Source organism: Anabas testudineus, chromosome 19 (genome assembly GCF_900324465.2).
Source record: "Anabas testudineus chromosome 19, fAnaTes1.2, whole genome shotgun sequence".
Classification (NCBI taxonomy): domain Eukaryota; kingdom Metazoa; phylum Chordata; class Actinopteri; order Anabantiformes; family Anabantidae; genus Anabas; species Anabas testudineus.
The window spans coordinates 6,898,178-6,925,501 of record NC_046628.1 but is presented as its reverse complement, the minus strand read 5'-3'; the positions used below and the strand labels follow the sequence as shown (position 1 = coordinate 6,925,501).

The 27,324-nt window shown below is 40.2% G+C and overlaps 1 protein-coding gene across 4 annotated transcripts; it reads right to left on the bottom strand.

Moving 5' to 3' along the window:
• Positions 1–142: 142 nt before the first annotated feature.
• On the bottom strand, positions 143–26,028 carry LOC113156112 (myoferlin-like). Of its 4 annotated transcripts, none has more exons than XM_026351019.1 (55): positions 25,740–26,025; positions 24,886–24,941; positions 24,411–24,502; positions 17,573–17,681; positions 17,361–17,454; positions 16,280–16,440; positions 15,678–15,806; positions 15,473–15,535; positions 15,334–15,384; positions 15,193–15,223; positions 14,506–14,621; positions 14,254–14,380; positions 13,987–14,090; positions 13,823–13,891; positions 13,694–13,737; positions 12,974–13,056; positions 12,766–12,804; positions 12,300–12,424; positions 12,083–12,196; positions 11,745–11,922; positions 11,522–11,646; positions 11,259–11,368; positions 10,859–11,051; positions 10,411–10,566; positions 10,152–10,283; positions 9,899–10,062; positions 8,976–9,090; positions 8,708–8,810; positions 8,465–8,607; positions 8,156–8,326; positions 7,883–7,976; positions 7,700–7,777; positions 7,358–7,539; positions 7,066–7,224; positions 6,744–6,839; positions 6,498–6,659; positions 6,168–6,333; positions 6,011–6,087; positions 5,848–5,904; positions 4,888–4,899; positions 4,699–4,797; positions 4,472–4,600; positions 4,134–4,289; positions 3,948–4,039; positions 3,693–3,863; positions 3,429–3,577; positions 2,981–3,120; positions 2,798–2,886; positions 2,633–2,728; positions 2,273–2,414; positions 2,040–2,139; positions 1,744–1,937; positions 1,397–1,506; positions 1,148–1,295; positions 143–975 (listed from the first exon to the last, which is right to left on the bottom strand). In XM_026351019.1, the coding sequence occupies exons 1-55, from the start codon at positions 25,825–25,827 to the stop codon at positions 937–939; spliced, it is 6,222 nt and encodes a 2,073-aa protein (XP_026206804.1). In that variant the 5' UTR covers positions 25,828–26,025; the 3' UTR covers positions 143–936. The 4 variants fall into 4 exon arrangements, with proteins under 4 accessions (XP_026206804.1, XP_026206805.1, XP_026206806.1 ...); XM_026351020.1 differs by having other exon boundaries at positions 937–975; positions 12,787–12,804; positions 25,740–26,028; XM_026351021.1 differs by lacking the exon at positions 12,766–12,804 and having other exon boundaries at positions 937–975; positions 25,740–26,027.
• Between the last annotated feature and the right edge of the window lie 1,296 nt (positions 26,029–27,324).

Genomic DNA, 27,324 nt, shown 5'->3' with positions numbered 1-27,324 from the left:
CATATCTTCATACTCGTTAAAACTTATTTTTGTGATCAGACTTTGATTTAGGTTTTCTCTAGAGTAACATTTCTGTTTGACATTTACATGTTTGAGCTGCGTTTAGATTCAAGAACACCTTGCCAATCAACTGACACCAACACCTTGAATAACATCTTTATTTTAAAAGCTCTGTAAAAATGTAACATAATAAAGACATAGACAGTTGACATAAGTTTTGCTTCAGTTGTTTTTGACAACTTGCTTCAGTTTCTAGGGTTGAGCCTGCCAGCCAGCCAGGACCTTTTCTGTGTGGAGGTTTGTGCTTGTGTGGGTTTCTTCCCACAGTGCAAAGACATGCAGGTTAGATTGCAAATTGTCCAAAAGTGTGATAGTGAGCATTAATGGATGCCTATGTCTTCATTGTGTGACCTTGAATCCCGCCTCTTGTTCAATCTTAGCAGGGGGTTGAAAAATGAAAACCCTTGTATATTGTAATACTTTCTAATGCAACGTCATGTAATAATGTAAGTCGTCTCATTTACAGACAGTGTGCATAACTGTTAGAAACACCATACAGTAATGTGCAATTTAACACTGAGAGCATTGAAGATAAACTACAACCAGCCCTAAAGAACTGAATCAACACCTTTTGCACACAGTGTCCTCCAACAAAGGTTGTGATAGGACGGTTTTAGATGTGTTACAGTGAACATGTTTTATTTTTTAGTGTTGGTGGCAAAAGTATTTGTTTGGAGGCAGATCAGATATCAGTTCCTGTCTGCTTAGCAGTGCATAGTTTGTGGTAAAATATACTGATATAGTGAAAATTTGCAAGCACCCCTTCCCATTTATAAAACACCAGGCATTAAAATACAAAGATGATCAGATGGTTTGGCAGTAATTGTGCTGGGATAATGTGATGCTGACCACTTCCACCGCTCACCCACTGTAGAGTTATTGTAGAGGTTTCACTATCTTCATTGAGATGTAGTTCTGATAAAGAAAAAAAAGGGAAATAAATCATTACTTCTCTGTAGTCTGGACAACGTGGATAAAACATAGATGCACAATTTTCACCTGCTCCTAAAATGTAAGGTTGTGAACTAATGACGGTTTAGGAACGTTAGACCAATATTATTGAGCAGTCTGTTTGTTCTGTCCTTACCGGTAATGAGTATAACAGGATGGCGAGAAACAGAACCACTATGATGAGGATGATGAGTACAATGAAGAGACACCTGAACCGTTTCCACACAATGAACTTCATGGTCTTACATGGGTTGGTGAACCAGAAGAAGGACGTTTCTGGTCGTCTGGTGATTGTGAGAAATCAAAGACAGAAGGTGTTACACTGAACTACACGTCTCCACATTGTAGAGTTACGTCTCACACTCATTCTGCTCTAAGTTCTTACTTTGGAGGGTCCAGTTTTGGGTTCATGTTGGGTTCTTCCCTGCCTTTTCCTGCAGGTCTCTCATCTGCTTCCGTCTCATTTACAATCTCCAGCGTCATCTCCACTTTGCCCTGCAAAAGCAAGACAGACATAATGAGCATGGTACAACATAACCTCCCCAATATCAATTATCATTTTGAAACATTTAAATATAGAAAAGACCTCACTAAGCCTCTGCAGGCGATTTTGTTCTAGAGGTAATGAATGTGAAATGCAACAACTACTAGGGTGATGTCCCTTTTTCCTGAAAACAAACTCTGTTTACCTAAACAACACCTATCTCTGAGAAGCTTTCTCCTCATACTTACACCAAGGGTCTTCTTCCCATCCTGTTCAATGGAACAGGGCCACCAGCCTCTGACCGACTGCTGAAGAAACAGAGACTTTGCCTGATCTGTCTTGTGTGGAACTCCAGTTTCCTGAACATCCATCATACTCAGAGAACACTTCTCTGGCGTCTTTGCAGGAGCAACAAGGTTTCTCAAATCCAGCTCCACAGTGCCTGGGACAAGAGAGTATCATACAGTCATTTTCTTCTTTTAAATGGTGGCCTCTAAGTAAATCAAACATTTCCTTATTAATAATATAAATTAGGGTGTCTTACCAAGGTAATCATCCAATGAGAATTTGTCATTATCCCAAATCTGAATAATAAACTTAGGGGGAATCCTGAACTCAGTTTTGTCAAGACTCCAGAAATGTTCCTGTTAAATAAAACAATGAGAAAACATATTAGAAATGAGTTATTTCTTAACAAAACCGTAATCATGTATAAGCAGTATTAAAATGGTACACATTTGAATGATTTTCCTTTATTTTAAGGCAAACAATTCTCACCTTCTTGGACACGAGGCAGAGTTGTTCAGCTGGCAGATAGTCAAAACCAAAGACAAACCTCCAGTTAAAGTTGCCATCTCCATCTAGAGACCTGTAGTGGACATCGGTCTTCTGCTTGTCCTCCTCCATTCCCGGCATCCATCTGATACACACAAGAAACAACAGGTTTAACCTCTTATTCCCACCTATCCAGTATATCCAGTATAGCTAAAAGAGCATGAGAAACATTTGTTGGTGAGAAACAGCATCATCAGACAATGCTATAAAAGTGAAAACCTGAATGTAGCACTGATTACGGGCTCTAATTACAGTTTTAATAAATTCAGGGTCTAAAGTAGAAAAAATAAAAACCAACTGTACCCTTTGACGTAGATGTCACTCATGCGTTCTCCAGTGACACTGGTCTCATCTAAAATCACGTCAGTCGTGTTCCAGATGACAGCACGGAGGAAAAACCTGAACACAGTAGAAGTTTGCTCAGTGACACTTCATGTAAACAGGGATGAAGAGCTGCTCAACACTTACTTCTTAGACTTGCGTGGCGTGATGTCAAAGGGAGGTCCAGGGATGCCAATGCTTTTGGGGAAAACATCCACCCACATCTGAAGCTTTCCCTACATCAACGCAATGCACACGTTACACAGGACGGCTAAGTTAAGGTGGAAGTCAACATGTGCTGCACAGATACAGTATGTGTGAGAGATCAACCTGAGAGAGGTTGGGCTGGAAGCTGCTGTATAGGGTCCTCGTCTCCACATGTTCAGGGACAAGTTTTTGCGTCCTGAGCACGTGCAGACAGAGTCGTTCTCGGGCTGGACCCAAGTGCTGGTGAACTTCCTTGTTGTCCTCTAGATAAAAAAACATGTTAGATGTTCATTAGACTCAAGCTCTTTAATACTACGCTCCTTATACTACCCTTTTTCCTTTACTAGAATTTGGATTAAATCATTAAACCAGTAAAATGTGAACGGGTAAAATAATTCAGTTACTGTGCTATTAAATAAAGAATATAATTTAACATTACTGCACCTTAAGTGTTTGTTCACCAGCACAGGCTAAAGATTACTTGATGTGTTGTTAAAAATAAAGTACCTCGCTACCATTTACATCAATACGCTTGTTTACACATTTACACTCTCGAACCATTTGCAATTACCAAATTGAGCCAGTGTGTAGTCTTTTCCATTGAAAGAGAGTGATGTGCCGTTGTCCTCAGTTCTGGGTTTAGACAGGCCTTTTAGACGAGCCAGATGCTCCAGGATCTCAGATGGCTTCAGCTGGTCCCGCCACTGATTGATCCCAGAACTAAAATACACAGAAAAATAAGAGATAACATCCTGACAGCAAGTGTATTTGGACAATTCTTTAGGCTTTTTTAGTCCCCTTAAAGTCCAGTAAATATGTTCAGGAGTATCCTTACATGCAGTAAGTTTGTGGAAGGCCACAGTAGGAGTTATAACGTGACAGCATGCGGTTCTCCAGGTCAATCACTGTTTCGCCGACCTTCTCGTCACGGGTCAAGAGATCATAGTCGTAGACGGAGATCTTCAGGTCCTTGTCCTGGGGCAGGAAACACGTCATCTCAAACATCCTGAACACAACAAGTATTTGAGAAGTTAGAGGGTGCAGTATATTTCTAATCTATTGCTTACATTTGTTCATTCCACAAGTTTACCTTCCAAACACAGGATTGATGGTGTTGGGTAAGTAATGATCTCTGTCATCTAGTGTATTCTTTCCCAGCGATATCTTTATGTATGGATCACACTGTACAGGAAAGACGTCACAGGCTTAAGCTGAAAATGCTGAACGGGCCACTCACTGTGTCAAAATATGTTAAGTAATATAGATAAATCCTCACTCTGCCATTATTGTCTTTGGGCTGCAGGTCTATGCCCCGGACCACGTAAATTCTGACCAGACACTCCTGCGGTCCACTATCTGGCAGCTCTCTGAACTGCTGGGGCGGGGATGGAACACCTGGGTCATCTGGCAGAGGGTACACCTTGAACGAACCCTGCAGACACACAAACGAGATTTCGATTTTTGCCCTGAGGAGACTCAGCTTATTTTATAGCTTCACATAAAAAAATAATAATAAAAATAATAAAATACAATATAAGCTACAAATACATTTTTTAAATACAGTGTTTGATAACATCTAATTAAGAGTTCGGGTTCTAAATGATGTGAAACTACCTTAAACTCTCCAACCACAGTGGGGTCTTCGTCCCCATTTTCATTCTTGCCCCGTTGTAGTTTGAAGGTGTGGCAGAAATCCGTCAGGCCTTGGAAGTCTGAGACATCCTCCAGTTCACGGTCATAAACCTGTACATTCAGATTTAAAGTCAGAAGAGAGAAACCTGCAATGTTTAACATTTTGTGACCATTGACGCAACACAGTGAAAACTACAGAGCCATCTTACTTTGAGGGTGTCATATTCTTTCTTCAGGTAAGGACCACATTTCTCCGTGTCTCCTATTGAAGCATAGAATTTGCTCCACCAATCAATCGTCTCTTTCTCCTGGTGATTGAATTGAACAGTTTTAATCTTCCAACCTTTATGGATTTGGAAATTTGAAAGTTTCAAGTCACATGTTCTTGTTATTCTCACCTTCTCTACGTGCTTTGGGGAAAGCAGATGCGGTGTAACACAAAACAGAAAACAAGTCACAGGTGCATTAACACGCAGCAGTAACAAATGCAAAATCACACACAGTAAGCGACAAGTTCTGGCAAAACTGAAACCATGAATCATGATGATGGAGAGGATGAGGAAGACGGCTGCAATGACACACTGCAAAAAACACTGCCTGGCCAAAAAACAAACAAAAAAAAAAACAAGTCACCACCTTGATTTTACTAAGCAAGTAGGGAAAACCCCACCTTTATGTGTCAGCTGGCAACACAATTGGGTCAGCTGACTACAGACAACAGACAACAATGCCAGGATTCATCAGGCTCAAATTGTGAACACGACATTATTTTCCACACTTGGAGTCCAGACCTCAACTCCATTAAGAATCACTGGGATGTGTTGGAGAAGACTTCGTAGTGCTCCAATCCCATCATCAACACAAGAAATTGCTGAGAAATTAATGCAGTGACATGGCGTAAGCTTATCGAAATGATGCTACAGCGGATGCGTGCTGTAATCAAAGCGTAAGGCAGTCCAAGAAATATTAGAGCGTGAGGCTTTGTTTTTGGCCAGGCGGTGTGTAGAACAAGGGCGTAACAATGGGCAGCACATGTTGATCAGTTCCATTTGCATTTGTCTTCATTTAAATGTTTTGACTTTTGACAAGCTGAACTAATGTATAATGGTCCAGAGGTTTTTGGGGATCTAAACTGTTGCCACGTTACGCCCCTGGTGCAGAAAGAACAAGTGCTTTTTTAAAATTAGTGTGTATGAGGAATGTACAATCAGTTATTGTGACAATTTCCCCATGAATGAATGTAATGGTATCATTATGAGGCATTTGCCAAGCTCGTTGGATTAAATTGATCTCAGCCTTCCAGTTTCATCAGTGCCCAGACTTAGAATTAGAAAGCTATAATAAGCAATCATACATACAAAGTAGGAGGCAGGAGATGCCATTTTGTCGACAGCAGCCGATATGCTGTACATAAACTGTAAGCCAGAGTGATAATGTTTGTCAAATTTGACTACAGAGTCAAATTGTGAACGTTTTAGTGCACAGAGGAAACTTCACGTGGGTTTGTAGAGAACTGTTTACCTTCGCTTCTAGCAGTGGTCTCGACTCCTCCATGGTGATAGAGACGTGCTTGGCAGGGGAAGCCATCATCAGAGCCACTGTCAGTGATGAGAAGACAACATTAGGACATTTCCTTTCTGTGCTATTAGAATACTCTGTGTCGTTTTCTCTGCCTCACTTTTAGAAGACATAGCTCCCTCTGCAGTGACAACATATGGGTCACATCTGTAATCCTCTAGGGAGGTGATGGTGCACTGACCCACCACCGGCTTCCTGCCAAACGGACGGTGGTCGATCACCTTCAGCACGATAGGAGGCGTGTACATCTCGTCTTTTGGAAGGAGCTGGATGCACAGTACAAACAAGATGTTTTTATGCACATATTTCATAATTATTTCTTTAACTTTTCTCACTTGAGTAGCTTAAAGCTAGGTTCATTTTTCTCCATCCCATTATAGTTGACTTAATTTCCACATATACCCTGTAGCTTGTGTAAGCCTGCCATTACCACTTTGATGAAGAGGACTGAGCTGGGGAAGTTGGGGCTCCTTTTCATGTTCTTGATGACGGCTGACTCCACCCTGTGCCCCCCACACTCCACCACCAGGCTGGGTGAAGACACAGCAGCCAGCTGGTACGGCTTCATGTTCCTCAGACCCCACGCTAAAATCTTGACACAAAGTCATGCACAGATGATGTTAGGAAGACTCTTCAGACTCTAAATCAACGTGGAGACGTCAACAATCGTTTTTACCTCCACAGCAGTGAGCTGCACCACAGGCCGGATGCCCTGAGGAACCATGTAGAGGTTCTCTGCTCTCTTTGGGGGTGTTAAGGGAAGATCAGTGGACTACAAAGACAGAGACAGGAGAGCATGCTTATCTTTACATTTTAACCAGTAACTTTGCATTTAGTCACACTGGAGGATCAACGGACTGAGCATGTGATGCGAAGATGTGAACTCTACATTAATCTGTATTTGAATGTTCAGAATGTCTATGACGTATGTTTCAATACTGTGGTCACACACTAAAAAGACATCTCAGAGTGTGTTTTCCTTCGTTTTTCACGCAAACCTTGTCTTTTAGGATGAGTTCAGCAGCCACCAGTGCCTCGCCTGCCTTTTCGCCTTTCTGGGTGATGGGATGCCACAAGAGTTTGGGTGTTTCATCTGTGCCTGGAGTCAATTTTATGATTGGGGTGCAAACACTGCGGCCCAGCAGCTCATCTTTTCCCTGTACAAAGGATGATATACACAGTCATATCTTTATCCTTATGCTGAAATTTTAACAATTATATATAAATATATATAAAACAAAAACATATATAGGGTAGGTTACTTTAAGGGATGGATCTGCCACAACCTACCACTTGGTCACTGTCGTAGAACTCCAGCACAACATTAGGAGGGTGTCTGGCAACATTCTGCGGCTCTCCGTAAATCTCTATATCATTGAAAATCAGAGTTTGATCCCAGGTTGGGTTCAGTGTTGACCGCAGCTTCTCTGTTGTCTTGCTAGCATGAAGGAAGGAGATATGAGCATATGGATCTGTGAAGGCATTAAAAAAAAACAAAAACAAACATGCACTATTAGTTACCTTTACCGTTTTTTGCTTCATGTAAATAAACTCTTTAAAGCAATTAACACACATAATACATATATTAGATCAGTCATTTGTTATATATTTGTGCACCACATAGAATCTTACCAGAAAAACTATCTTTGTCCATAGCTCTCATATTCCGTGCCTGGTAAACGTAGACACGGAGATGATACCTGAACGACTCTGAAAACAAAAAAAACCAACAATAGGATTTGTACAGTTGCCATCACATGCATGTATGAGGATGTTAATTCATCTGTTGGTGACATTACTATTTACATCACTCACTGGTAAAGGAGCAGGACACAGTGGGCGTGTTGGCACCAAACAGCTTGGCGGCATCTTCCTTCGTGCCTTTCTCTTTCTCCTCAGTATCAACACCCTGTAGAGTAAACCAAGCAGACTGTCAGAGTTTCACGCATCATACACAAACAAAAACACACCTAGGCAACACGAATGCGTTTAATACATGAGTAAATATTTGATAATTGTTTAAATGGCACTGCTTCCTACTTATACAAGGATATATGTCTAAATTCTGTCCATTTGAACTTTACTCACCAATGCCCCCTCCAGTTGAAAAATGGCACAAGATCCAAGACGGTCCCCTGGCGCCATCTTCCGCCTCCAGCGCCTTCGCCGAAACGTGTCAGACGAGCGCTCGTTCCTGTGGAATTTCCAGCCAATCAGTGAAGAAAATTCCCATCCCTCGAAGTCACCTTGATCTCGCCTCTGAGTGAAGAAACAAGCATATAGTGCAAACCTTTTAGTGACACGTTTAAAGACTAGCACTGTGGCAAACACACCTGGATAGCAGTCTCAGTATCAGCGTGTTTGGCATAACCTCAAGTTTTCTGTTTTTATGCTGACCTCTACAGGTGTTCCTGCAGGGACTGCACCTCTCTTGCGTGGTCGAACCAGCCTTCTCCTGCGGTGTACATGATACACCTTCTCTGCTGGCACCCAGGCCCGAGGTTTGTCATCAGGAGGAATGGTCACTCCATACTCCCAACCTGTGCGGTACATACACACAAAAGTAGTAAATAGTTTTCCCCAGTAGTTGAAACAGCTTCAAAAAAAGCTTTCTAGACTTGTTATTGTGAATATCTGCACCTTGATCGTCCACGGCTCTGTTGTCATCCACAGTCCACTTGTCTTCCCATGTCCAGCCTGGAGGACAATCAAACTCTCCAGGGTTACGACTTTTCTCCCCATTCTGCACAAGACAAAACCTGTTAGCTGTACACATGCATTTTTTTTTAATTTGTTTATTCTATTCAACAGCCACTAGAGGCAGTGAGCAACCAGGAGTTCATGTTATGTGGGTGACAAAACCTTCCGGCCACCATCCTCATCATTTCAAGTGTGCTGTGCTGCTCACCACATCAGTGTATGGCTCAGCGGCAGATTTCCACTCGCCACCAGGGAAGCGAGTCTCGTTCTGGTACACCTCATCCATGAATTCAGTGTGTCCTGCATCTGCTTCTGTTAGCAGACTGAAAGAAAACAGTCAAACATATGTACATGAGTATATACTTTAGATAAATTAAAAACGTACTTAAAGTTACTATGAACAGACGTTGGCGCTCCCCGGTGGGGATATTTAAAAAAATATATCCAAAAAAACAAACTAAACAAAAAAAAAAAACACACATCCTGTTACATGAATGCATACCACAGCTTGCATTGGTGTGCCCAGGAAAGTTTTGTCTGTTTTTACAAGGGTTGTGTTTACATGATGGGAGTAACTAATATAGGTCACTCAATCTGTCAAGATGCATCTTTAAAGGTGTGGGTTCCTCCTGATGCTCCAGACAGACAGACAGACAGACAGACACTCTATACAGGAACAACTACAGGTTTGCCTCTTGTCCTCACTAGAAGCATTTGTGTTATGTTTCCCTTCTCACATCTCCAACTATTCTTGTGTCTGGACATAGTAAATATACTTTGTTTACTGCCTGGGAGGCACATTACTCCCCAACATGTTCAAACTAAAAAAAACTAACTATTATGAATGTGTCAGGACTCAAGTGCAGAGATAGGGTTGTTCTTGAGTTGACAGAGGTAGATTAAGAAAGGTTAATGTAAATAACTTCCACTTCACTGGCACAGTCTGGTACATGGTATGAGAGGAATGTAAGCTGTTGTAAGCAGCTGTAGTCCACATCCTTAACTCAAACCCACATTGACCAAAAGCTGTGTATTCAATTAGGTACAACTGATTTCCAGTTAAGCTTCCTCTTGCTTTTATTTTTAGTAGTGGTGGTGATTTGCCAGTTATTCATCTCCAGTTATACTCACGCTTTCTCTGGGTCAACAAACCAGTCGCCCTCCCACTCCCATCCTCTGGGGGGCAAGAAGTACTCCTGTTTCAGCTTCAGTTTGCCTGTTACATCTGAGAATTTGTGCCGTCCCACCAGTCCTGTTGTTCCATACTTTCCAAACACTTTGGCCTGGTTCTCATACTGTAATGCCAATGACATAATATTTAGTTTTGAGGGATACAAACAGATTCACGCTCTGCTATGATGATTATATTTTTGAAGTGATATACCAGCTCAGCAAACACACTGAAGGTTCCCTCAGCGAAGGAATTGAACTTTTTCTCATGCGCAGACAGACCCAGCCACATGTTGACTCTAATCTGAACAGGCACCTTCAAGCCCTTGTTTTTGTCCATGGGGTACTGAGGGGAGTGAAACACAAGCCATCGAGATCAGTTTTTCTTATCCCCCTTCAGTCCTAACTTGTGCAGACAACATCTAATCAACTGATGCATCAGTTTTTCTGCTTATTTGTAAGCAGATGTGTACCTTCAAAAAGACAGTCTGTGTCTTGCCACAGTATTGACCACAGGCCTGCTCGCTGTGCGTGGAGAACAGGATTTGGTGAGCAGGAATGCGAGTGTAGGCTACTCTCTTCTCACCCCGCAGCATCCAGATGATCACATCAGGCATGCTGTTCTGCGGCTGGACACAGTGAGAATAAAAACATGAACAAATGTGGTTTAACGGACAGATATTGGAAAGGTGTTAAATATGCTGTCTGTCAACAAAAATGCTAGTCTGTCACCTTACTTTCATATTATTGTAGGGACCTTGGGGCCCAAGTGTTATTCCAAATGCAACAGTAAAGTATAATTATCCTTTCATCCTTTTTGTGATAATGTGTGAATGAGTTTTGCTGAGTGTGACACATCAGTCAACATTTCTAAACAGTCACCCCAGAGCCATCTCGACAAACAGCTCTACATTCACCTACCTCGTCAGCCAAAGTTTTTAATTTGTCTGCCCAGGACTCTATGTCAGACAAAGTGTCTCTGATCTCCCTGGCCTCCTCCCTCATGCGTTTGGCTGCTTCGTTGATGGTGGTCAAGGCATTGTCCCGCAGCTTTTTGATTTGGATGTCCAGTGTTGTCAGATTGGAGTGACCCTCCAGCTGAGGTGTTGGGAAACTGAGGAAGACAGCAGGCGACCTTGTACTGAATTCAGTTCACTTGTTAAATAAGATTGGGGAAATTATTGGTGAAAATAAACCAGTTTCCATCCCTTTTTCTGACTTCTGAAATCTTTTAAATCTTTTAATAATGCATAAAATCTGCACAGACACCAGGAATATTTTTTTTACAAATTTCTTTGCAACACCATTTTCTTCTGTTTACCTTTCAATGTCTTCAATCAGCTGATTAAGCAACTTCAGCCACACCTCAAGTAGTTGGTTCTCAGAGACTTTAGCCAAGATGGCAGTTTTAAATGCCTCCAGGTTGGATTGCTGCAACAACAGCAAAAACAGGCATGAAGCTTGCACTCCATTTAAACATCCATGAAAGACTTTCATGCTAGCACTTGCCTGCACTCATACCAAGCTATACTTTATAAATACTTGTAATCTCAAATGAAATTTTAAGGATTAGTGCAGTATTACCAGACGGCGTGTAATGTGGAGGATGATGTTGACAGTATCCATACGGTGGCTGATATCCTCCCAGAATGAAGTAACCACAACCACTGGTTTAGTGTCCGCCCAGGGCAGGTAATAGTAGTTGTTACCTAGAAGAATTGCATAGCAAATGACGAGAGAGAAGGTTCACATGTGTCTTTAGCGTGTGAACAGATCAGATTTCACATATGGTGTGCAGATTCCTTACCATCAAATACAGCACAGCTATACTGAGTGGTGGAAGCCAGTGGTTTGCAGGTGGTGTCCAGTTTGTTGCCATAGTTACCGATGCTGACCTCAAACTGGATTGGTTCTCCAGGTTCCTGAATCATGGAGGCGCTGTGGAAGACGGCACACAGACAGTACTTCCTCCTCCTCTGGTACTTCTGATGTAGGCAAGGACAATGAAGGAGAAGACATTTTCACTAACTGTTACGTTTTAAAAGATCATAAATTTTGTCTCATCTAGTTCTGAAACTTTGAGAAGTAAAACCACCATGTGGAGCCACTCTTAGTCACATACCACTCAGCAGATATTCACAATACCTGTGCCACCAGGATGTCATCACTGCTGATGTTGTCTACAGCTTTGTCTACTTTCCCATCCAGTTTAGTGGTCAGCTGAACCAGGATTCTGCCCCTGTACGCCACTCCTTCTCCCTGTGTGATTACAACACAGTCATATGAGCAGAAATGGGAATGTACAATAAGATCCAGAAAAAAAGACAAAAAGAGTAGAGACTAATTATGTCTACACTGCTACCTTGCCAAAATTGAGATCCTCATAGGGGTCTGGCAGGCCAGTGAACTCTCTAGGGCTGCCATACAGGTTGATATAGCAGGGGCCAAACACAGGCAGAAAACCCACCTCGGACTCCCCTGTGTTAGCTGGAGAGAGAATGACACACACTTAACCTTTGAACAGGAACAAACTAAAAAAAAAAAAGCAAAGCTCTGAGGTTAGTATTTCAGTGATGCTGTGCTTGAGGCGGCAGTGATGGACAGATTTAGGTATAAACAGTGATTGCTGGGAAAGCAGACGGCGCGCATACGACAACAAAAACGGTTAGACAGTTAAACAGTTATATACTCCTAAATGTCAAAAAGCACAGAACAGCTTCATTTGCTATGTGCACTACAAGAATTTAGTCTATTCAGCAAACTAGCAGGCACAACATGCTTTACGTCACATCTCATGCAACACAGAGTCAAAAATAGTGCAGGTGAACCTTCATACGATGGCTTTTCACCTTTTCCAGCATGTTCCTCTATTCCGAGAGAAAAAGGACAATTCAAGAACCATTTCAAAGTAAAAACAACGAGGCAAACACTAGTACACGTACTATAAAATGTATTCTCTTACAGTAATTAAAATTTATTTTGAGATAAAAAAGGTTTAATATTTTATAATACTTTCATAAGTAAAAGGAACAATACCTTCTATCTCTCCACCAGAGGAGGCTATACTGGACAGGTTCAGGTACGTGGAGCCAACAGCATCATTCCCAGTCAGACGATCCCTGCAATCACAAACAATAACTTCATTTTCGATCCTGCATAAACATGCATTCATGTGATTCACTTTTAAATAACATGCATATTTCATAATGTAGGCACACTGTCTTACTCAGCTTTCACACTGACCCTGCTGAGAGCATGGAACAGAAAACAATGTCTCTTTTTTGTTTGTAATGCATAAATATTTTCATTTTCAACAGGAAACCTATTGGGTGAATTATCAGAGTGTGCTTTCAACACCTATTGAGGGGCACGTCATTTTTCTAACCTTTCCTCTTGCACTTATTTCCCTTCAGCTTTTCCTGTAACTGAGTTATCCGACTGTTCATTCACCCAGAAACACACGATGAAAATGAGACTCTGTGCCAACAGGATCCCAAAGCATGTTATTAAGGGGAAGGGAGGGGCCACAGCACACTGAGTCATAGGCTGCTGCATTATTCTCATGTGGTTGGTGACTGGGGAAAGGCACACAATGTAATACAGCTGAGCACACTGCAGAAATATTGTGGTACACTTCCTCAACCCCAAAGAAGTCTGAGAATACAATAACAATACCTCTTCACATTCTTAAGCACAAACCGAAACTGGATATATATATCAAATAGCAAATAGAAACAGTGGTCTTGTTGTACCTACCAATCAAAGACTGTCAGCTTCACACACTCACACATAGAGGGGAACTACAGCAGACACAAGAAACAAGTTAATTAGAGTTCGACTTAAAACTTAATCAGATTCAAGTTTCTGATCCCTAGGATCTGCTACCTTGGCTTGGATATTTAGCACTTGGTTCCACTCAGGATTGGCATTCTTCTCAATGATCTGAGTACACAGCTAGAGACACACACACAAAAAAAGCAGTAAATCAGCTTTACTTCAGTTAGACGACAACATAGTACTTAAGCACTGAAGCCAACAACAGGAGAAACCTTTTTGCCTGCGAAGCGAGCCTCCAAGAAAGGATCCACCAGATTCTTCCTGTTTTCTTCTGCTCCAAAAATTTCTTTCAGGGACTGGACAAATGCATCGTCCACTGAAACGAGAAAACAGTGGATGGATGATTGACCAGTATGGTAATGATATACCTCTCAGTTTAAAATTGGCTGGTTGTTGTATATGAACTATACAACAATGGATTAAATGATTATTCAGTCTGTTACAAATATCAAATATTAGTGATCTACTGCTTTTCTTACTCTGGGGAATGTCCTCAGCTCTGAAGACCTTCAATGAGAGGGTAGCCCATCGCAGAGTCACACCTGCCGGGAGCAGCAGGTTACTCTCTATGTCATCATGGTCGTCACTAGGCTCCCTGTTTTCCATCTAGGTGAGACAGAAAAGATAAGGGACACAGCACAGGGCGTGAGGGGCATGGCCACATTATTTCCATAATTAGGAATTGGATGCAGCTACTGAAAGTCAACTGAGCTACAGTCTGTCAGCCGTACCGGAGGCTCGTCTCCAGTCCCTACTACGAAGAGGCTGACTTTGAGGTACCCTTTAGCCCCTGAACTGGAGTCATCAGGGTCATTTAACAGAAGCCACTTCCTCATCACACAGTGAGCTGCATTAAGACAGAAAAAAGAAGAATAAAGACAGCTCCATCAGGTAGAACATGTGTGTGAACAGTACCTGAGGTTACACACTGTATATCTAGCAGTTAACAGTTCTTCTCCACTTGAAAATCGTAGAAACAAGCTACAAATCCGACACTGACCACCTTTATATCATCTTTTTAAGTTGATACAACAGAAAGACTGTTTGCTGACAGCTGCTTATTTACACATCCAGCAGATATTGAGCAACATTTGTTTGGTCTCCATCAACCTCTGAGGACAATATGACTTTGTGGCTGCTAGTTTAAATGCTCCACTACATTAATTAAAGAAGTGAGTAGAGCCCAGGGGCCCTATGAGAGTAATAATTATCTGATCAAAAATATTAAACAGAATATGATAATGCCATGCAGTACAGAAAGTAATAGCCTCTTGCGTGTTAATCAGAATTCAATTGCATAAAAAAACTCAACTATTCTGATCAAAATCTATTATACAAACCAGCCAACAATAGCCCTGTCTGTGCAAATGTAAATGACACACAAATCTAGGTTGTGGTTTCTGACTGGCTTACAGTACCTGGTTCATCATAAACATATCCAATGTCCACCTGAGAGAGAGAACAAAACAAGATCAGCCACACTTGTGCATCTGAGGTAGTAATCACACTTTTTTTTTTCTTTTACATATTATTTTTGTGAAGAGAAACAGATGAGATACCTTGAATTCCCCCATCAGGCAGTCTGCCCTCAGTGAATAGGAATCATAAACCTGCAGAAATAAGCCAAACAACTCGGTTAATATATTTTTACATGCTGACAGAGAACGGGACCTCAAAATGGACGTGCATTGAGCTTACCCGTAAGCTAATGTTCTGATCAAACAGTTCTGATGGCAGCATGTTGACATTGTAGAAGAACATCTACAAAAATACACATGAAATCCTGTCAAGCTTAGATGAAGAGAGGTAGTGATACACAGCTCAGCACAACAGGACCTTGTTATTTTGGTATAGACCTAGTGTCTGTCACAATCTGTGTCGTATAGTTTTACTATGAGAGCACCTCATCAAAGAAGGGGTTATTTCCCCTCTTGATCCTCGTCCTGTGTGTCTGTCCACACACATAGACTTTCACCACTGGTTTGATGTTATTGCCAGGCAACTGACGGGCCTCGATGATGCGGACACGAATCTGAAACACACACAGTACCTCTACATCAGCGTGGACAAATATAAATACAATACGACTATGAGAGCATCTGTCTCAGACCAAGATCACCTTACAACCTGGGTAAACATAATCAAACAGCTAGAAATCACTGCTGAGATCACCTGAAACTAATCTTTAAATCTAAGAGGATGAAAATGATTCTTTGCTATGTTTTCTTATTTCTCATGTTTTAAACATATCAAAACATCACAAAGAATAAAAGTAGCAGCCTATATTTTTTCTTTAATGAACTGAGATCAAGCTTGAGATCTTCTCATCTCATTGACTTTTCATGTCTAACCATAAACCATTAAATTGACTCTGGCACCATGCAGTAGTAGAATAGTCTACAGAAAAGTGTGCTTACAGGAACTGTTTACATATCCAGCAGTGACTTAAACAAGCTAATTATTTATGTCTCACAAAAAACAAAACAAAAAAACAATCAGACTGACCTGGAAGTCCTGAGGTTTATTGGCCAGCCTATAGCGACTTTGTGACCTGGCCATACTCTGCCGGAGATTGCCAGTCTGACCGGGGGACGAGGGTCCCAGCGCAGAACCACTTTGTCCCCCATCTGGTAGAGTCCCATCACCCTCTCCACCACCGCCACCACCTGTTCAGCAGAAAGACAATATGATAAGATATGACTTACAAGTGCTAGTAAGAATCTGTTGTTAGGAAGAACCAGCTCCCTCCCTAACAACTCTTTTTTTAGTTATTTATGTTATTCTCATACAATCAAGTGTATTAAGCTTTAGACTTAGGTTTATTTCTTAAAATGCACCAAAATCATGTTGTTTTGAAGCCATAACCTGTCAGTGTTTGAATTCTTTGGTGATCCATCTGTGGACTGGTGCTTACAGAGGAACCACTTCTTCTTCTGTGGTAAATAGGAACCACGACTCGACAGCACCACTTTTATCAGGTGTATTACTAGGAGGGTTCTCAAATTTGATTGGACAATGGACATATGATGAAATTCAAGGTACTTAAGATAAATATTGTATCTAAACAATAGTGAGCTATTTCTGAGTGTCTATGTTTAAGCCTTGATTGATGACCTGAGACGTTTGACCTGAACTATTTAAGGTAAGATTGTGTAATTGTGGTTGACCTTGTTAATTGTCATTCTACAGATGTTTGACCTGATAGGCCAGTTTGAACTGGGAAGGAGGGCTCCTGTGCTCTAAACATTAAATATACTAATCTTTTATGAGAGAGGCAGGAGACAATGAGGAATAGTTTACAAAGCTAATCCTTCATTGTGTTAATAATTATTGAAAACATGCATTCATCTTTGTCCCTTTATTTTGATATTCCAAATAATAACAATAATAATTTGTCCTCCTCATGCTTCATGATTTATGGCAGCTCACCTTATAAAAACTACCTCACTGCAAACAGTTAGAGTTATTAGCTGGGGATAAAACTACCGTACTGGTTTCTGACTTTGAGAACAGGAAGTTAGCTCACCAAACTAACTCAATTACAGTTTAGGCATTTTACTGCATTTTAAAATTTACATAAACATACCACCATCCACCGTAGCATCTCCAGCTTGAGGGTCATTCGGGTTTGGAGCAGCATTGGCTGGAGGATCATAGCCAATAACAAGGTTTATTGTAGCCTGTAAGGAAATAATTTGCCAGTCTGTGATTTATAACTTTGAAATGCAGGCGATCTAAGCAATAAGACTATGATGTTGATGCTATGAATATTGTAGTGGCAGAAAGAAAAACACTTACTCCAATATTCTGCCCGCTTTCGTTGGCCAAAGGCACATTTTTTGATGGTAGTGATCTAACTTGACCTGAGGCAAGGTCCCTCAAAGAGATTTTGGTTGAGCCAATTAATCTGAAATACAGGAAGAAACAGGAAATATTTGTACCAGAGAGAATTTGCTCAGTGATAATTCTTTTTTTATTAAAACACGTAAAACTTGGTTTCTTTTTAAGGCAGCCAGCATGTCAGTAATTGAGTAACACGCTGCTGACAAATGAAATGCGGTGCTCAGAAGTCACAATAACTTAAAGGGTATATAGAAGGTCACCACCCAGAGCTAACAAACCCTGCCTGCTCAGACAAATAAACGCACCCCGTGAGCCAGCACACAGTCAGCACTGCACAATAACTACCAACTACTGAGTTTACAATGTGTTTAGATCACCTGTAACTTTCTGCAGTGAGAAGTGAAGAGAACAAAATCATGTAATTTCTTTCATATGGGGATTATCTGAACCCCAGCTATGCAGAACATACCTAGTATGATAGTTTCCAAGTCAAACAATATGAAAACCATGAAAACGGTATGAGACAAACAATAACCTGGTAAAATATATATACACTGTACCATGCACTGGGTAAATTATAAATAAGTGAAAGAGTGAATATGACACGGTTAAGTTGTAAACTGGCAGGAGTAACATCACATTCTTCTGTTAACTGGATAACTACACAAAAGTAAATGTTAGAAACTGTCTATTTGAAAATTAACTAACATCTAACATTCACTGTGTGCAGTGTCAACTGAAAATTGCCTGAAGGAGTTTGTGGTGGTTTATTGTGTCTCTTGGTGCGTAGCCAAAAACTACCAATGTACAGTTTGTTCATGCTTAAGACTATTATGAGTAAGTGCAACGTTACCTCTGATAAGAGAAGAAATAACTATTTTGCAAAAGTTGAACCCAGTTAAACCCCCACGTTATACTAATGTACTGTGTCTAAAGTAATAAAGTGTAGCTAATTAAATGTAGTGCATCACGTGAAATATACATAATTATTTGGGCGGACTGAGTTTTTAATGTTTTGGCAACATTCCTCATAGAAGGAAATTTCAAAGGACTGAGTCACACACTCACTGTAACCCTGTAGACTCAGAATCAGACCCATCAAAAACTGGTTTGAAGCCTCGAATTAGACCTAGATATTGAAAATTATATAATTTTCCCCCTTGAACTACAGTATGAAACTTTTTAAAAACTAGAAATAAGCTGTATAATTTATTTTATTGTAAAAAGGTGCTGTCAAAGTTTTCTTTGATGCTTACAAAAGAGTACTGGCATTATCACAGAGATATTCCCTTCTAAAGGTTTTTGAGCAAGGCGTCCCCTTCTAACTATTCGAAGAAGGCGAAACTGTACCTTGCGTTTATCACGCCACAGGTTTTGACCATGGATCCCCAAAAATGCATGCCCAAAAAAAACAACTATAACACAATTTGTATCATTTTGGCTCTTTGTGCCACAATGAGTTTGAAATTAAACAATCAAGATGTGTGATCGACTGTCAGCTTTGATTAAGCTCTTGGTTTAAAATATTGGATGAACCATGTAGAAATTACAGCCATTTCCATACACAGACCTCTATTTTTCTTAGCTCATAAATATGTGAACAAACAAATATAATGCTAAATTAATTTGTCAGTTTAAATACTTGGTTGCAATTCCTGTTTGATCTCTGGAAAAAATTACATCACAAGACATCACAAGATGCTGGGTTTTCTTCCCTGGGGTCCCTTTACTGCAGCTGTCTTCAGTTTATGCATTCTTGTGGGAGTTATCAATTCAATTTTGCCTACAGCATGTCAGATACAAACAAAATATTGTATTCTGGTCAGATGACTGACTCTGCATTAAACTGCTCTGTGTTAAGAAGTGTGTGGTTTGCCTTACAGTAGGCTTCAGACTGTTGTCCATCTCAGTCAGTCAGTACTGAAGCATCCGTCTGAATCTCAGTTGATAATATGTAGTAGCTCTAAACACCTCAAACTTCATCCTGCTGCTTTTGTCAGCAGTCACATCATAGATACTGGCCCACAACATGACACTTCCTCCACCATGTTTCATAGATGAGGTAGTAGCTTTAGATCATGAACAGTTTCTTCCCTTCTCAAATTCATCTGTCCATACTTTTTGCATGTTTTCCGACAAACTCTAATCTGGCCTTTAAGAGTAGAGATGTTCCAGTGGTTTACATGTTGTGTTTAACCCTCTGTATTTACTCTGACTCTTCAGCTCATTGTTGACATTGACACGGATACTTCTATTCCTATAACCTGGTGATCTCACCATGGAACATCTGAGCATCCAGCTGTTGAAATATTTATAAACCACAAAAACTAGAGGTACATGAATAGAAATGGCTGTAGTTCCTTCCAATACCCTTGCCCAAGCCCTAGTAAAACTCACAGTACACATTTTAAGCACATCTTCATCCATGCAAATAGTTAAGGGGCCTACCTCTATGGTGTTCATATAGCATCTATATTTTACACCCTGGTTCTCATTCTACAGCTAGCACAATTCTCAAAATCCCCAAAAGTTGCATATATTGCATATCACATTACCACCACCTTAGGTCACTAGACATACAGCTGGATAGCGTGATGTACTGTGTCTAAAGTAATAAAGTGTAGCTAATTAAATGTAGTACATCACGTGAAATATATATAATTCCTTGGGCGGACTGAGTTTTGAATGTTTTGGCAACATTCCTCATAGAAGGAGATTTCAAAGGACTGAGTCACACACTCACTGTAACCCTGTAGACTCAGAATCAGACCCATCAAAAACTGGTTTGAAGCCTTGAATTAGACCTAGAAATTGAAAATGATATAATTTTTCCCCTTTAACTACAGTATGAAACTTTTTCAAAACTAGAAATAAGCTGTATAACTTATTTTATTGTAGAAAGGTGCTGTCAAAGTTTTCTTTGATGCTTACAAAAGAGTACTGGCATTAGCACAGAAATATTCCCTTCTAAAGGTTTTTGAGCAAGGCGTCCCCTTCTAACTATTCAAAGAAGGCGAAACTGTACCTTGCGTTTATCACGCCACAGGTTTTGACCATGGATCCCCAAAAATGCATGCCCAAAAAAAACAACTATAACACAATTTGTATCATTTTGGCTCTTTGTGCCACAATGAGTTTGAAATTAAACAATCAAGATGTGAATGTGTCGACTGTCAGCTTTGATTAAGCTCTTGGTTTAAAATATTGGATGAACCATGTAGAAATTACAGCTATGTCCATACACAGACCTCTATTTTTCTTAGCTCATAAATATGTGAACAAACAAATATAATGCTAAATTAATTTGTCAGTTTAAATACTTGGTTGCAATTCCTGTTTGATCTCTGGAAAAAATTACATCACAAGACATCACAAGATGCTAGGTTTTCTTCCCTGGGGTCCCTTTACTGCAGCTGTCTTCAGTTTATGCATTCTTGTGGGGAGTTATCAATTCAATTTTGCCTACAGCATGTCAGATACAAGAAATAATTGTATTCTGGTCAGATGACTGACTCTGCATTAAACTGCTCTGCGTTAAGAAGTGTTGGGTTTGCTTCACAATATGCTTCAGACTGTTGTCCATCTCAGTCAGTCAGTACTGAAGCATCCATCTGAATCTCAGTAGATAATATGTAGTAGCTCTAAACACCTCAAACTTCATCCTGCTGCTTTTGTCAGCAGTCACATCATAGATACTGGCCCACAACATGACACTACCTCCACCATGTTTCACAGATGAGGTAGTAGCTTCAGATCATGAACAGTTTCTTCCCTTCTCAAATTCAATTTCATCTGTCCATACTTTTTGCATGTTTTCTGACAAACTCTAATCTGGCCTTTAAGAGAAGAGATGTTCCAGTGGTTTACATGTTGTGTTTAACCCTCTTTATTTACTCTGACTCTTCAGCTCATTGTTGACATTGACACGGATACTTCTATTCCTATAACCTGGTGATCTCACCATGGAACATCTGAGCATCCAGCTTGAAATATTTATAAACCACAAAAACTAGAGGTACATGAATAGAAATGGCTGTAGTTCCTTCCAATACCCTTGCCCAAGCCCTAGTAAAACTCACAGTACACATTTTAAGCACATCTTCATCCGTGCAAATAGTTAAGGGCCCTACCTCTATGGTGTTCATATAGCATCTATATTTTACACCCTGGTTCTCATTCTACAGCTAGCACAATTCTCAAAATCCCCAAAAGTTGCATATATTGCAAATCACATTACCACCACCTTAGGTCACTAGACATACAGCTGGATAGCTTTTTTTTACTGGGGGGAGAAAGAATGTAGAGACGGTGTCTGACAGCTTTCTGTACTCTAAATCAGAAAGGAGTCTGTGACTCTATAAACCTGGTATGTAGCCTTAAATCTGACTCTGACCAACAATGCTTACGTGCAGTTTTCCATTGGAAAGTTTTGAAATAATGTGGACAGGATTTGGGCTTTATCAAAAAGCAGCTTAGGCAGGATGTGTCTCTAGATGGAATTTTAATTTGCACAACTCTACCAACTTCCCACTCTGTGTCAAAATATTTTACAAGGCATTTAGTGGCTATGGCCTGTTTGAGGCATCAGGGCTGTCCCTGGATTCCTCTTCTATTTCCCCTCTGTTTTCTACTTGACTCCATTCTGATAAGAACATTCAAATATAAAGAGAGATAAAGTCATGCAGTGTGACCAAAAACTGGTAGTGGCTCTAGTCTATACTACAGCCCAGTACTATGTTGTGAATAGATCAGGAAAAACACGCTTGGACCGACAATACCCCCATTGTTTGCACACAATGAAATGACCAAAACAGACTTTGAGACCATTGTAATGTTCTGGTGCATCACGGTGAAAAAATATCCCATATAATCAAATAATTGCCAACATCCACCTTAGAATTTTATATAAGTATGGTCAGCTGTAATAAAACTTTGTACAGACATTCATATGAATCATCTTAATGACCTTTGTTCATGACTTTGACTGTTCATCTAGTGCCAGCATGAAGTTGTTAAGGGTGAAATGTCTTAACAACTTAGATTGCTAGGAAATTTCAGGGTCCTCTATTCTCTTTGATATATAGACTTTGGTGCTCTCTTATTCTCTAGTCATCAGCAGGTCAAACCTTTCACTCACTCTTTTGGCCATCCCTTTGCTCCAGTGCCACCATGAGATAGATGAGATCTTTTATTGGATTACTGGATTAATACATTCATGGTCCCTCGAGGATGAACTGTATGTATATCAGTTTTTACTTGTCTTTTCGTCTAGCACCACCATCGGGTCAAAAGTTGTGTCATCCTTTGGTTATGGTGGTTATAGTCACATCACTAACTACCTTTAAAAATAATGGCACTACACTGAAACTATACTCAGCTACATTTAGTTCAAACTAATTAAAGACTGTGAAGATGTGACTGCAATGATAAAACTCTCCTGCTCTGTACCAGCATGTTATAAGTATTGTTACCATGGAAGCATGTTAGCATACAGTATATACTTATAGCTTAAGTTTGTGTATGATGGAAATCAAACCTTTCTTTACTGTGTGTTTTTTCGCATCCAAAGAATAAGTATGAGTGAATTTCCTATAATCAGTGTTGCTCTTCGCGCAGGAGAACTTTGTACTGCAATCATTTGATTCCTTTCTAAAATCATACAACTCAAGAAGCCACAGATTGCCTTTTCTGCCCCCCATCCCCCTATAGTTGCCACGACGACAGGGATTACCCATAACAGCAGCTATTTGAGAGAGAGAGGGAGAAGTTACACTCTGGTCTTTAGGGAGTGTGTCAGTGGGCCAGCCCAGTGGAAAACTTTATTCAGTTTAACAAGGACCCAGACTGGAAACACATTTGAAAAGCTCCTCCCTTCAAGCTCCAGTTATGACTGTCCCACAAGCTGGGGAAACATTTACACATAAATATATTATATAAACATACAGTTTGACACATCTTTGAGGAAAGAACTGATTTGATGGCTGGCTTTGATCGCGCTAATCAGTGATGTCAGGGAAACTATTTCTCGGTTGGTCTTGATTGGTCCCATGTGTGACTCTGGCTTTATTTAGCTGTAGCAGCTTGGCACTGTTGTTGAGTGACTTTAAAACATTTTACATTAAATCATTTCTCATACAGCAGTTCACACATCCTGTATGTGCGGCAATGAGTCCATAGCAATAGTGTAACAAATGTAACTGTCACATCAAGTAAGTTTTACTGTTACCATTCACACAGTGCCACACTAATCCCATCCAGAGAGAGAAGACAAACAGCAATTCATCCACGTATTGTTGCCCAATCAGCATCAGACGTCCCACACAGCCCAGCAAGTCTCAGCACGGCAAGCAGGGCGTGAGTGGGTAGAGACAGTCAGCTACATAATTCAAACACTGGGTCACTATGAAAATATCCAACTTAGTTTCTCTGTATATTGGTATGTCAGTGTTTATAATAATGTATAATAATAATATTGTTTAGCAGCCATACACTTTAAAAGCTTTGACTTAATGGCAGCTCACGTTTCACTGTCTGTGATTTAGCTGAATCATTTATTATAACTGACATCCATACAAATGCAAAGAGATAAAGCAACATACGCCTAAGATATTATTGGTTAAGCTGCTGTCTGAGTAAATAGACTTGTTTCCTGGAAAGTCTTGGTTCAGACAAGACGTTTGCACTGTGAGGTGAGGCACATAGCTTCTCTTTCACCACTGCAATCACACAATCCCACGAAGCATAAAGTTAAAGGGAACAGGGTGCTCTGTCTCAGGTGCTGTACATCACTTACTTGTCCTTCCCAATGGTTTCATAATCTTTCACAATAACATCTATGTAGGAGCTGGAGTCCAGTGGCGTACCCTTCAGATCAAACTCAAGCACCTGCAAGACAAGATGAGGAACACACGATCAATCAGATGTGGTACTTCAGCTGTAGTTGTCCCAAAGATACAATATTTTATCTGAGAGCAGAGGTTGAATGCTGCTGTCGATATTCCAAATAATGATTTGCCACCTCAGCCATGACAACACAATAGCTAAACAAACACTTCTGAACTCTAATACATCAGTGACATTGTCATTATTGACATTATAAAAACATATTGTGATGTCAGGTAGCCTACTTTATCTAAAGTTGGGATATTATTTAATAAATCAATTCCTGTTTTCCTAAAAACCTAATCTATATGTATTATGTGTCATGAGGTCTCATGGGGAGTGAGAGAAATATCCACTTGTCCACAGTGTGTGTAATGGAGATTTACCTCATTCCATACAGGATTCAGCTCGTTGTCGATCGATTTTGTCTTTTTCTTTTCATCTGAAAAAGAAATCATTTGCAATTAGTAGGTGAATATATGTTTATTGAAAAATATTTGCAATTGCCCCATGTGGCGCTAAAAATGAACTAAAAAACAACAAAAAACATCAGCTATTTTATTACTGCATTTCGCAAGATTGGGACATGGAGGATAACTAACCCAAGATAACCGAAACCAGTTTACTCACTAATTATGATGACAAAGTAAGAGTATATGATTGATTTTATTTAAACTCAGTTACCGATTCTGCCTTCAAACGGAAAAAGGGATAAGAAAGAAGCTGACAGCAAACAAACAAATAATTAAAAACAGCTAGGAAACAATTAGAGCTTGATAGCCAGGATCTAGAGCAAATACCAGTCTGAAATTATTTCAATTCAAATGCTGAGGGCTAGGTTTCCAACAAGTTCTAACTTGTTGTTTTTTGGTTTACAACCTTCTTCTACTTCTTCTTAGTTCATGTCTGCTATAGATTCAAGCAAGGTCTCCACTGTACACAACTGTGCTTAAATTTCAAAATGCTTGATAGGAAAGTTGTTCTGATTACATTTTAAAACTCTCACACTTAGAGCCTGCACTCTTTACATTTTACAGCACTGCTGTCTATATGAGATACTGCATAGACTACTACAAGTACCACAGCAAACTATTAAAGCCATGGAGTGACGTCATACTAGATAAAAAGAAGGAATTTACTATAAACTTAAATCCTTTAATAAGACAAAACATTAAAACTGCAAACTGTTTGCAGTTTGTGCACAGTTCAAACCTTCAAATACTTTTAGAGAGACACTTACCTTTAAAAACCACAGTTGTAATTGGATCAGGACTCCCAACCTTCTTTTTAGGCAGATTTTTAGCCGCTTCAACTACAACACGCAACATGGCAACAAAAACTAAAATCAATGAAAGTGAGAAACCAAATGGAAAAAGTCTAGACAGAACTGTCGTGTTTCGGCCACTACCCCATCACTGAAGCACACAGACTGGAAACACCAATGTCAGGATGAACATTGTCTGCAAGTATATGTCTAAGTCCAGGGAGGATGAAGGGAAGCGAGGGCGGGTCACGGGTGTGTAATTACCCTCAGAGAGTCAAGCAGCTGCTGCCATCCTGTGAGTTGCTGCATGAACACAGAAAACAACTGCAGTGAGCTGTAGGTAGAGAGAAAACGCATGTTTTAAAGTGAACTGGTCGACACACAAGAGCTTTGATTAGATAGTAGACGGATCATTAAACCTGCACAGCTGATAAGTGACAGAGCACAGATCGCGGTGTTTTTCCACTGAATGCAGAAAAGAAGTACAGCTGCAGTCTAAACAGTTGTTTTTGTCTGGTCGTCAGATGTTTGCTGTGTGTAAATTGGAGTCGGAAATTCTCACCATTCTTCATGATAAACTTTTTTTTCTGCACGATTCTGCACTGACTAAACATTTTGGCTGTGGCGCCATCTAGTGGCTGTACCGGGAAACACCATGGATACTAGATGGAGCCATCCCTGCTACAGAGACTGCTCAGTACAATTTAAAACATTTTACTTTGTAGACTTGTGACACATGCCTTGTTGCTGTCCCTGCTCTGATCTACAGTTTCGTGGCTCTGTTGTGTTTCTTCTACTCTTATAATCCAGAACCTGTGTATATCTGTGAGCGGACTTTAAATTATATGTCCATTAAAATACCTGTCATTCGATAACATATACTTCCAGGGCTCATGTTGCTGAATGGCATCTAAATAGCAACTGAAAGTCTTCATGGTCACATTGCTGCTATGACAGACAATGTGCAGCAGAACAGCAAATAAATGTCAGTAGTGTTGTTGATATGGTTGTATGACTTAACTGAGGATTTGACAGGTATTATATGGGGTCTTTCATTTAAGAATATACTTCCCCCTCAAATAAAAATGCTCTCTTTGATACAATAGATATTTTTATCAGTGATTTTTACACATCAACACACACACACACAAAAAAAAAAAAAAAATTTGTTGATTAATTGCTGGAGTAAATCTGTTTATTATCATTAATGTTGTAAGCTGTATGCTCCCTTTGCCCAGTTTAAAATATTACTCCTGAAAAGGGCTGAAAGAAGACGTATCACTGAGGGACAATACTTTCTGTTGTCCATGACTGTCCTTGCATCATATATCACTTGAATGATGTAGTTATTGGATCCAGTTACAGTATGGGCTACTGATGTATGTCTGTCTAATATTAGACCGGGTAAAAGGAATTGCCAGCAGACCACATTCCTCTGGGACTTGGGTACCTTCATTAGACAGAGCAGGAGGCTACTCTGGATAGCTCATGCTCATTGAATTGGTAAACAAAACTGCTGTGAGTTGCCTGGTAATAATTAAACTGCACTGGTTGTAGGGTT

What these genes read in the sequence shown, in the direction of transcription:
- LOC113156112 (XM_026351019.1), bottom strand. Translation starts at nt 25,827, where the DNA reads ATGTTGCGTGTTGTAGTTGAAGCGGCTAAAAATCTGCCTAAAAAGAAG. An exon ending in TGAATCCTGTATGGAATGAG is followed by an intron (nt 24,503 to 24,885) that starts GTAAATCTCCAT and finishes CTTGTCTTGCAG; the next exon opens with GTGCTTGAGTTTGATCTGAA. An exon ending in ATGGGAAGAAGACCCTTGGT is followed by an intron (nt 1,507 to 1,743) that starts GTAAGTATGAGG and finishes TTGCTTTTGCAG; the next exon opens with GGCAAAGTGGAGATGACGCT.